This window comes from Anopheles marshallii, chromosome 2 (genome assembly GCF_943734725.1).
Source record: "Anopheles marshallii chromosome 2, idAnoMarsDA_429_01, whole genome shotgun sequence".
Taxonomy (NCBI): domain Eukaryota; kingdom Metazoa; phylum Arthropoda; class Insecta; order Diptera; family Culicidae; genus Anopheles; species Anopheles marshallii.
Window position 1 is genome coordinate 28,974,570 of NC_071326.1, and position 12,032 is coordinate 28,986,601.

General features: G+C 48.6%; 2 protein-coding genes across 2 annotated transcripts; both read right to left on the minus strand.

The window, feature by feature from the left end:
• Positions 1-658: 658 nt before the first annotated feature.
• LOC128707510 (protein pygopus-like) lies at positions 659-3,422 on the minus strand. Its single transcript, XM_053802466.1, has 2 exons — positions 928-3,422; positions 659-839 (listed from the first exon to the last, which is right to left on the minus strand). Exons 1-2 carry the CDS (start codon positions 3,420-3,422, stop codon positions 719-721), a joined length of 2,616 nt encoding a protein of 871 aa, XP_053658441.1. The 3' UTR covers positions 659-718.
• A 5,068-nt stretch (positions 3,423-8,490) lies between these two features.
• Positions 8,491-11,778, minus strand: LOC128719431 (sodium-coupled monocarboxylate transporter 2-like). The gene is made up of 5 exons (XM_053813055.1): positions 11,576-11,778; positions 9,823-10,323; positions 9,388-9,747; positions 8,658-9,320; positions 8,491-8,587 (listed from the first exon to the last, which is right to left on the minus strand). Exons 1-5 carry the CDS (start codon positions 11,776-11,778, stop codon positions 8,491-8,493), a joined length of 1,824 nt encoding a protein of 607 aa, XP_053669030.1.
• Between the last annotated feature and the right edge of the window lie 254 nt (positions 11,779-12,032).

Here is a 12,032-nt window from a genome sequence, read left to right on the forward strand (position 1 = left end):
CTATAACGCGACCTAACGGTTACAACATCGATTGAGAGGATGTGTGGGTGTGTGTGTGTGCATCCTTTCAGCCATCTGTAGGAGGATATGGCCATGCGTTTAGCGCTAAAGGAGGGTCTCAGTCCAGAAGAACAGAAATCTCAAACCTCAATACCGCACCATATGACTCAGTCAAACGAATAAGAACGAAACCAAAAGCACCGGCCAACAAAAACAAAACCAACGATCATTCGTTACAGCTCGTTACCTTGCCATTCAATTTAAATCCTCACCATGAGCATGATCGATTATCATCATCATGGTCGTCGTCAACTTAATAAAAACGAAAAACCTCTTCTAAAATTATCTACAAGAAATCTCACAGAAACATATAAACCGGCAATTGAAACACAGACTCTGCTGGCGCGCTCCTATATCCGAGAGATTGTGTTCCTCTTTCCCTAGTCATCTATAACGCCTTTTAGGTCCAGTCTTTAAAAATCAGCACACACTAACGACGCCCGCGAGACGCACACATCCTCATTCCAATCCAATCCACCCTTCCCGGATCCCCATCGCATATTCCACTCACATTCACGCATGTACGCTCCACCAGTAGTGGATCAATTGGAGAGCGACAAAGGGGAGGGAAGTGGTTGTATGGTGAAGCAGTAGTTGACGTGGCTCAGGCCCTCTGCTGACTGGTGCAGCGTCCGGTCGAGCTACGGGCTCGCTTCTACTACGGTTTGAACTTAACCAGCGGTATGTTTTTGGAGTTGAGACACTTGTCGCAGCACCATTCGGCGTACACTTCCGCGTGTATTAGGTTGAAGGCCGCCTCCGTCAGTCCGCTGCACGTCCTGCAAAAAACAGCCAATGCGACAGATATTAGTCGAAACGTACGTACATTAGGAAGGGGGAAAGATGCTACGACGCAGTTCAACTTACCGATGAAACCAAAAATTACATCCCGATTCACAAAGGATACCCTGGTCATTGTCGTGCACTTCTTTATGGCATCCTCCACAGGGATAGATTGGCGGGGCGTTCGGATTCTGAGGGTTGAATACCTTCGACTGGTCGGGCGGGTACAGCTTCCCGGACGTCACTGGCATGGGCTTCGGTCCGAACATACCCATGTGGTGGTGATGGTTCGGCCCGTTAGGACCGTTTCCCGGAGGCCCTAGCCCACCCATCGGCCCGCCCATCGGTCCACCACCCATGGGTCCACCGCCCATCGGACCACCCGGTCCACCGGCACCCATCATGTGCGGGGATTGCATCGGACTGCCACCAACCATTCCACCACCGCCCATTCCTCCTCCTCCACCCATATGGGCAGCCATCGGTCCTGCCATTGGCGGTCCAATCATCATGCTACCCGGGCCCATACCGCCCGGTCCACTGCCACCACCCATTCCACCGCCGTGCATTGGTGGCCTGTGTCCGCCACCTGGTTGCATATTTGCGTGTGGTGGCATTATACCGCCTCCACCACCTCCTCCTCCTCCACCTCCACCCGCTCCGCCCATATGATGGTGCATGTTGTTCGCACCCATGCCCGAGCCCATATGGGGATTGCCGCCCGCCTGTTGATGATTGCCCGCGTGATGATGATGGTGGTGCGGGTGATGATTCATGCCACCCATCGAGTTCGCCGGACCACCGGGACCGCCGGGACCCATCATTCCTCCGCCACCACCACCCATTGGTCCACCCATACTGTTACCCATCGGTGGCACACCACCCGGGCCAACCATTTGGTTCATCTGCTGCTGTCCAGGACCAGGACCGGGGCCTCCACTGCCCGGTCCGCCCGGATTATGTTGAGCATGAGGTGACTGTTGGGGTAGTGGCAGTTGCTGGTGCTGGCCGTGTGGCGGCGGATGAGGCTGTAGTGGTTGTGACTGTTGTGATGACTGACTGCCCGGTGGGCCGCCCTGAGACGAGGGTCCCTGGTTGCCACCGGGTTGATTGCTAGGGCCTTGACTACTGTTCTGCTGCGGACCACCGCCCTGTGGACCTACGCCCTGCTGCTGCTGCTGCTGATTCGCACCCATGGGTCCGAGTTGATGAGGTAATTGATTTAAGTTCCCTGATTGCTGATTTGTCATTGCACCATTCGGTAAGTTCATCCTACTATTACTACTGTTCATGCCGACCGCATTGCCACCACCCGGTCCACCACTCATCACCACGTTCGGCGATGTCTGACCACCGACCGTTACGTTCGCAGCGGACACCGGTTGTGGCGTTTGACTGTGACCGGCCGAGTTTGGTCCGAGTGGCACATGATTCGGTGGGCCGTTTCCGAGCGGGCTGTTCATTGGTGGACCCATTGGACCATTGTTCATGTGGCCACCGCTCGTGTTCATCGGACTGCCCAACATACCACCCCCGCTGCCACCACCGGCCGCGTGCGGTGACCCCATACCGGGCACGGAGTTCATTGGACTCCCAATGTTACCGGCACTCAGTGGACTTCCTACGGATTTGCTGTTCATCTGCTGCTGTTGTTGCTGTTGCTGCTGCTGGCTCATCGGCGACATACCTCCCATCGGACCCATCGGCGACATGCTCTGGTTCATGGCACCACCCATCGGACTAAGGCCACCCATCTGCGCTCCTGGACCCATGTTTGGCCCCATGGGGCTCATACCACCGCGCTGCATCCCGTGCGGCATTCCGCCCATCTGCCCCATGCCGGAGTTCATGTGCATGCCGGGATGATGGTGACCCATCGGGCTACCCATACCCATCGGGCTCATGCCCCTCATCGGTGGTCCCTGTGGGCCACCCTGTCCGGGTCCACCCATACCGGGCGGTCCGTGCGGAGGTCCTCCCGGACCCATGCCCGGATGTGGCGAACCATGACCCGGTCCGTGTGGTCCCATACCATGTGGTCCCATACCGTGCGGACCCATACCACCACCGTGCGGTCCACCCGGGCCACCCATCGGTCCACCGTGCGGAGGCCCATGCGGATGACCTCCCATCGGTCCTGGTCCCATATGGTGTGCCCCTCCATGCATCGGTCCCATATGATTCATCGGACCCATTGGGCCACCGTGTCCCATCGCTCCGCCACCCAGGTGACTCATCATGCCCGGTCCCGGCCCATGGCCACTGCCATGCGGATGACCCATATGGCCCATGTGCGAGGCAGGTGTTGGCGGGGGCGTATCATCGAACGGATTCGAGGCCACTATCGTGTCGCCGTAACCGGTCGGTGGCGGTGGTAGCAGGTCCTGAGGCGATGGTGTCGGCGTTGGTTGTGACGTGACCGCGTTCGAGTTCACCACGTTGGACGTTTTCCTTCGCTTCTTCGGATTGCTCGGTGCGGATATTGGCAGCTGGGGCGATTCCGAGGGTGATTTGAAATCTGGTGGACATAGTCCGGGTCCTGGTAGCCGATACGACGCCATGCCCAGATTGTGTGTCATACTACTACTAGTACTAGTACTAAACAGCTAAACAGGTCCCACGTGCGGCGCCGCCTCCTTTCCGTGTGGCGCCTTTTGGTGAAAAGAATGTATCCCCCACGGTTTCTTTTCACGGATGCGTTGGATCGCTTATGTGCGTGTGTCTATGTCTTCTCACTTTGTCAACACACTTTTGCTTGCGGATAAGCTGGCTTTAAGCACCACAAACGCACCGTAACAGGAGACTATATATCACACGCTGCTCCATCGCTCTAACACATACCCGCACACGTCTTTTCGATCGATATTTTAACAACGGTACACACTTAATCGTTCAATATACACATCACACTTAGCAAAAATCCGGCATTTTGTGCGTTGCTTTCCATCGCTTCCCTCTTACTCTTGGAAGTTTTCTTGCCAGATACCCGGGTGGTTGACTAATCAACGCTACGTCACAAAACACTCCGGTCTAATGCTAATAATACGTTACACACGTTACGTTATTATCTAAAATATTGCTCATAGTTTGCTTCCGATGTTTGGCGCACGAACTTCACATCTTCCTTTCAACCGTGTTGCCGATTTTTCAATCCCGTTCCCGGATGATACCGGGCAGTGTGATTGTATGCCGAGAAGAAGCAGTATCCATCGAGAATGTAGCTTGGTTCCTTCGACCAACGTCCAATCATGTTCTCTGCTTAATATTTCGCTGTACTTAGCGTTCGTCGCTTGGGCTATCAGTCCAGGTCAACATCACGTGCTGCATCGATCATTTCATATATTCTGTATCGATCTCCAACCACTGTACGGTGGCACTCGGGCGAAAAACTGAAACATAAAAAGGGAAATCAATTAGTTATTTCGAAAAAAAGAGAGCTACATCTAATCATAACCGTTGCCATAGCCACAATCCCAGTTTACTTAAACCTTGCAGTTACTCGTCCAAAAACACTCCATACGGAACCCAACTCATGCTAAAACAATCAAAAGTGCCTACTTTGCAACATTCTGCACCAAGATGCAAAGATGACAGATTACTGCAGGAAACCGGGCATGTTTTTTACCATGCGGCAGAAATAATCGTTCTGTGACTCAGACACACACCCGGAGCAGCTTGCCTATCAGGCAAACCTTATCGAGGCCAATAAATATACCGATTCAGCCACTTTACGCTTTTTTTACAATCAACCGAGGTGCTGCTAGGTAGTTAGTGAAATATAATTCAAACAAATCAAAGAGAAATCGCCTATACCGCATTATTGCCGGTGAGGCGCCCTACTATTGCTTTTGCTCTTATAGAGAGCTGCTAATAGTCGGACGTTTGAAAACAAACTTACGGTCACATGCACTGATGCAACTATTTTGTTTTCTCCCCGGGAGCAAAGTATTGTTTCGCAGTTTTGGCCCACAAAGTACACACGCGGGCAAGAAACGGCTCAACACGAATCAACAACACAACACATACAGGCGCGCGCTTCACCAAAAAAACTCTTCTGTCAAATGAAGACGTGTGACATTCGATCGGACGCGCGTGTGTGTGGCTGTGTGAATGTGTACCGTGAGGAAACCCCGTACGATGAAACACTTCCTGATATCACACACGCAAAATGGTACGCGCTATCCTTGAACAACACACTTTTTTGTTGTTGTTTTGCTGTGTTCTACTCAGGGTCCTAAATACCGCCGAGCTTGGGCGCTGATATTTTGTCACAAGTTCCAATGTCCGCACACCGATTCCAATTGCAATAATTCAATTGATTTTGGATCGTTCCATCACCAACACAACACACCACACTATCATCATCCCCGCAAACTGCCATCCACACATCGTTCCCATCTCACCTTAATGAGGGTTACTCTTTACGTTGATGAAATTCCCTGTGAATTTCGCGCGGTAACGTTGTGGGCAGATGAACTTGTGACAAAAATTCACACACAAAATCAAGCAAGGTGCTTGTTGGCTAGATGATTCTTTTCGGAAATGTCAAAAGCTAACCTAACATTTCGTTTCGCTGCTTCTGTCTCTCTATACCTCCAAAAACAGAACGCGTAGATAGAGCGCGACTCGTCCGCTCTCCGTCACGCACAAAGCCGTTCATCTTGCCTGCTCGCACGAACACACGACCCGTCTCGATGTGGCGAAAGCGAGACAACCGCCTGCCACGCTGTGACGCTACTATCTCACTCACTGCTATGGCTAGGCAGCGGAGAAAAACGGAACGCGACGACGACGACGACGACGACGGTGTGAAGGAAATTATTATTGGCCATTTGTTACTGCTGGCCGCCGTCGCAGCACACTTTCGGTATTTTCTTTACCCTTTGTCCCTTTACACCAGCAGCAGCTGCCTCTTTTTACAATCAACCCCAAACAAAAAAAAAGCGATATAGCCCCCTGTGTTATTTTTCATTACTCTCTGTCACATACACATACACACTTACAGCTGCATCCTTCGATTATTCGGCCGACGGCCGCGAAAGATTGCCGGATTTTCCGGGATCTTTTTTTTTACGTCTTATGATTTCGGCCTCGAAGTGTTGCGGGCGAGAACAAATGATGCGCGTTTGACAAATCCTACACACTGCTTCTTCGCATCATACACACACACACATACATATATATATACGCACGGTGGTCACTTCTTCGGCGCGGTGGCCATATCACACACGGCAGAAGGAAAAAAGGTTCCAGTTTTTCTTTTCTGGTTGGGAATTTTCATTAATTTTTGTTTTACAAAACAATCCCAACTGTGAGTTGCTAACGCGCCACAATAAACTCTCAATGTATTCTATCGCGGCTATCGAACTGGACGCAATTTGTCGCTCGATTTCCTTCCATCAAAACAATTACCGACGACGGCGATTGTTTGTGGACGACGCCGGCGAGGAAGGGAGGCTGGGTAAGAATGTTGACGGAACGCGTTTCCTTATCCCCTAGGTGTATGTGTGTGTGTACCGTTGGTGTGTCCACTCACAGGCACTCTGTTGCGTTCGTTTTGGGGCAGGAATAGCCGTTTTACCAGGCCGCCAAAAAAGGATCACTCGCGCTCTCAGTACTGGAAACAGTGAAACCCAATATTCGTCACAATAATTGTCCAGATGCAACGTTATTTTCGCTTCTTTTTTTCTGATTCTATTTTCGATTGCTTTTTATCGAATAATCATCACTTTCTGCTTCTTTGCAACGAAGCACACACGACGTTGCGAGAGTCGTCGTTTACGTTATGTTTTCTTCTTCGCGCTTCCTCTCTATACGGCTACCATGCTACACCACTACACGCAAGTGAATAGCCCGTGTTCACACACACGCACACCGAATAAGCCGACTCCGAATGAATGGAAACTCGTCGTGCACAAGAAGATGCCATGCACTATCGCACGCACGCACGGAACAAATTGGAACTCATCTGTCTAACGCTTATCAGGGCGTACGCCACACAACCCAAACTTCCCCGCACCTACGCACCGTTATTTACACAAACCGGCGCAGGCCTGTTCATTTTTTCTTCCCTTCGGTACGCACTTTGCTAGAGAAATCGTGATTTGCTGCACGACGAACTTTTTTGCTTTCGCTTTTTTGGACCTTTCTGCTTGCACGGACACACACCACCAACACACCAGAGCCTACCTTTTCTTGTTCACTTCTTTCGCACACAATCACTGCTGCTTCTTGCTTTCCTGCAACCAGGCACGGTCTCGCTCACACATCCGCACTCCGCGCACCGTACGCCATTCGTTCTCGTTCGACTGAACTATGCCTAATATCTTTGCCGCAACACGAGATAATCACCAAAACATTATGCGCGCAAAAGGAGTTCAGACTTTACATCGCTTATTCTGCGGTCGATTTGCCCTTTTGAGATGGTTCAGCATACGAGTATTTTGATCCCTCAGGAAAAAATCCCTCCTGCTCGAACAACGCGAGTACGTTTTCGCTTGGCTCTAACATCAGAATGTCTCTTTCTTGCTTTTGTTTTCTTGTGTGCGTGTGAGCCCGATTGCTGAATCCCTGTTACGAACACCAATCTGACACATCGTACTATGCGTGTTTTCTATGGTGATGTTTCCCGGCAATGCAAAGCATGTCAGCTACATATTCAGACAGCATATTTTTTTATTATATGCTAAACTACACATTAGATAGTTTCTACTGTACTTTCGGTCCAAATCAATCGAAACTTGTATTTGATGATGATTCGATAACTAAACATCCTTTTTGGTCATGTTTTTCTTCTGGGAGTAAAGGAATCATGCATAGGGAATTTTAAATCCTTGTTTCGATAGTTCCGAATCGAAAATTGTGCTCAAATTACCAGGTTTCATCTTTTGAATCGGTACAAATCGTACAATTGTAATCGTTTTATGAACTTTTGTATGAAACATATTTTACCTGGCGCGACCTGATTTGTTTTGAAAAACCGTCACATTGATTTTGACAATTCTCATGACAGCTGCTGTTTACACTCGCTGGGCCAACACTGTGGATTGCATCGATACAGGGTGGTCAAAAGAAAACAAAAAAATAATTATGTTTAAATTGTAATTACAATGAAAAAAGGTGCATTCACTACAGAACATAAATGTATCCTATAAAGTCTCTGAAACAGGAAAGCTCAAGAAACACTTTTGACCTTAAACAATGACGAGATCATATAGCTGCATTCGATAGGAAGTTTCCTTCTCGTCAGGGTTGTGTAAGATGCTCCATTTTTAAAATTACCTTCACTGATCATTGAAAAAAAATAACAACATTTCGTTTTACTGTTTCTAGTGGCATAATAACCACCGTTAATGTTTTCTTTTTCAGTTTTATTAAACATCATCTACAGTAAACAAGTACAAAGCTTAACGGGGCGCTTTTAAAACTGACCGAAATTAATACTACACATCGATGAGATGAACGATTCACACAACACGTGAATATCGTACAAACATTAAATATACCGAATAGTTCCTTCCTCCTGTTTCAATAAACATGCATAATAGAACTAGGAACGAACTTAACAAAACATTTGCTACACCACGCACCACGACTTGCACCACGTGTCACCACCATCTCTGTACAAGAGTCCCTCCTCATGTTCTCCTACAACGTCTGCTCAATGATTCCGTTCCGTTCTTTATACTTTTCCGTTTCGTTCGCTGTAAACGTCCATTCTTTAATAGGTCCTGCGTGAAGTTTTCTGAAATGATAGATACAGCCCAGATAGTGTGTGTTGAGATGAATATTGTGCTCACTTTACCGGTACTTACTCATTGTCCGCCTTCAACGAAAATTCGTTTTGTCGCACCTCCTCCGGTAGCAACCAGTGGACCAGTGGGGATATTAGCTTCGGTCGGAAGTTGCGCATATCCTGCGAACCGGTAAAGTAACTAACAGGAATGCCGACCAGAAACACCATAAACGTGCCCACGGTCGAGTACCAGACGAAGGACATTTTGTAGATGGAAAATTCGGCATCGTCCTGTGGTGCCACAAGCGTGGGGAAATCGTTTGCCGTTACGTTGAACCCGTACTCGTAGCACCCTTCGACGCTGGTGGTCTTGGGCGGGTAGATCAGTGCCTTGTTACTGATCGCTATCTGTGCCCCCGCAATGATCCAAGACATCACGATCACGCTTGAAGCGGAACCCCACAGAGCGCCATGTTTGTTGGCCCACGGCCAGAGCATACCAAGGCAGAATATACCCATAACGGCACCCTGCGTAACGCTGGCGATCGTAACGACCATCTGCAGGATGTGGCCGAACTGTTCCACGATCAATCCCATCGCAATGCAGTAAACACCGCTGACGAAGATCAGCAGCTTCATGGTCCTGTTTGCCGAGGCGTCGGTATGTTTGAATAGCTTAAACGGGCGTATGTAATCCTCGTAGATCAAACCCGCCAGAGAGTTGAGGTTCGCCGACATCGTGCTGGAATTTCAATGGAGTGGCATCAATTCTGTTTGCTAAAGCTAGAACAAATAGTCTGCTTACTCACCTTAATCCTGCACTAAACACACACGAGATAAACACGCCCGGCATACCCTTCAAGTTACCGACGACATCCTGTACGAAGAAGGGCAGCAACTTGTCAGCCTTCTGCACCAGCCCAACCTTTATCGGATCACAGTCGAAGTATTTGGCGAAGATGACAATGCCGGTAAAGCAGTTGAGCGTCATGATGATGATGAAACCGACACAAAAGATCCACAAGGCTGCCCGTGCATGCCGCATACTCGGCACCGACACGATACGTTGCACGCAGCTCTGGCTTAACCCCAAGTAACCGGTCCACAGGAAGAGGTTACCCACGCTGGCGGTCCAAAAAGTTTGGCGCGTTGTCGTGTCCAGTGTCATGCTGCAGTAGCAAACGATACATCACGCGTTAGCGAGAATTAGAATTCCAGCGTCTGCGACGCACGTGTACACTTACTCGAAAAGTTCTAGCCTATCACCGGCGGCAGCACGATCAAGCACCTCGGACAGTCCACCGATCTTTGCCACACCAATAACCACCACCAGAAAGCAGGACACAAACATAATCATCCCCTGCACCACATCCGTCCACACGACCGCCTTAATGCCGCCGAGCATTGTGTAGAAGATGCAAACGCCGCACACGATCCCGTTGATCAGGTGGATGTTGATGCCGGTGACTTGCGAAAAGGCCAGCGCCGGGATGAAGATGAAGATGGGCAGTATCAGGTAGATGTTCAGGACGTACGTAAACGTGACGAACTTTTTCACCGCCGGACTGAACCGATCCTCCAGATATTGGTAGCAGTTGGTGATGTGATTGTTGTAGAACACTGGCACGAAGATGTAGTTGATGATCATCGTGATCAGTATCATCGTCGGTGCGATGATCCAGTACTGTGCACCGTACGAGTACATTTCCGCCGGCACCGACATTATCGATACGCCCGACAGCTGGCTGCAATAGATAGGGAATGCATTGTATGAACGACCGGAAAGATTCCCGAGACACCGAAAGGGTGATAGGTTCGGACATTGGGCAGGAAATTACCCCGGTGAGATGTCGTAAACTTGTCCATTAAAGTTTTATGGCTCTAATTGTTGAACTTAAACAAAACAAAAACAAAAAATACACCAAAGACACACATGTCACTAGCATGATTTTCGGAAGTAACAGTGACCTTTTTGAAGTTCAATTAAGGAACTCATTTTAATGAACAACAAAAAACCAAGCGTACAACCATTTCTAAAGCAATGTCGCATTCCAAATTAAACAACTATCACAAAATGTGCGGAACATTTGAAATGAGCTAAGTACCAACAAAAAAAAAAACAAATCATGCGACACGCTTCAAATAATTCTATTCACCAAGCAAAAAGCCACTCATCACTATCATCCCCATGCCGTAATCATCTTGAATGGCGATATGCCGGATTAGAGTAAAATAAAAACAGCCTCTCGATTCTTGCAGATGGGTTCACACCCTCTAGTACTAGCTATCCCGACTATCAACAGGGGCAGAGGATGAATCGCAACAGTTTAAGCGGGAATTTTAATTATACAGGGTTTCGCATCATTTAATGAAACATTTCTACTGGTTTTATTCGTGAACGGTTTAGAGAAAGTTCCAATCATACAGGAGAATTTTGCAAAAAACCTTCGAGAAAGCAATCTGTCAATTGCCAACATTCGATTTCGGTTGTATTGTTTTTTGTTTAGGAGAACACTTTTTAGTTAAATAATTTGTTAGTCACATAATGGCTTCATGAGCACATCCACATGTTCATGCGCTGCCATCTGCGCTCATCTGTGGGGCAAATACAAAACGGATTAATTTTGTCATATTGCAAGCAAAAAAAAACAACCTTCGTTGCGCGAAAGTTGCGATTTTGATGCCGATAATTGAAACAAACCGAAGATTAACGAACCGATTAACGACTGCAAATATCCTTTCATGATTTGCAAAATTCCCCTACACGGTTTAAAAATTTCCCCCGACTGGTTGAAATGTTTCATTACATGAATCGAAACCCTGTACTTTTGGGCGGAAATTTTAATCATGCCAATCACCCCCCAAAAAAAAAGAACTACCCCCCGATTAGTAATAACACTCTTCACTACGCGGTCGTTGCAGTGCAACGTGCTTAAACCACTAATTTCACTGCAAATCCCTGCAACCCAACCACCGGCAAGCCCGCTAGCTACTTACCTGGCAATCAGGGATATCGCAATCGGGAACGTTTTCATCTTTCGCCCACCGAGCAGATACTCTTCCGTGGTTTGATTGTTCTTCTTCTGGAAAAACCCAAAGTACACACCGATCGCGGTCGAGATGCCAAGCATGATCGTAAACACCGTGTAGTCCTCGACCGAGAACTGGCCCTGCGGGTTGGCGGTTATTGATTTCGTCATCGTACGCGGTTGCAAGTTTGCTGGTGGTCCGTTCTCTGCTCCGATCCGTATTGTTCGCCGGAACAATCAAGACTGATCGTCTTGCCCGATATAACTGTCACCCCCAACGGTACGGAATGCGACCGTCAAAATGATACAGTGACCGGTGCCCGGGAGACTCTTCGTCGAATTTGCCGATAAGGATTTGATTTGTTGCACGCGTTGTTTTTTTTTTTTGCTGCTGCAGCTTAGCCTTGGGTGGTGGTACGACGGCC

What these genes read in the sequence shown, in the direction of transcription:
- LOC128707510 (XM_053802466.1), bottom strand. Translation starts at nt 3,422, where the DNA reads ATGACACACAATCTGGGCATGGCGTCGTATCGGCTACCAGGACCCGGA. An exon ending in TGTAATTTTTGGTTTCATCG is followed by an intron (nt 840 to 927) that starts GTAAGTTGAACT and finishes TGTTTTTTGCAG; the next exon opens with GACGTGCAGCGGACTGACGG.
- LOC128719431 (XM_053813055.1), bottom strand. Translation starts at nt 11,778, where the DNA reads ATGACGAAATCAATAACCGCCAACCCGCAGGGCCAGTTCTCGGTCGAG. An exon ending in GATAGGCTAGAACTTTTCGA is followed by an intron (nt 9,748 to 9,822) that starts GTAAGTGTACAC and finishes TTGCTACTGCAG; the next exon opens with CATGACACTGGACACGACAA. An exon ending in GTGTTTAGTGCAGGATTAAG is followed by an intron (nt 9,321 to 9,387) that starts GTGAGTAAGCAG and finishes TTGAAATTCCAG; the next exon opens with CACGATGTCGGCGAACCTCA.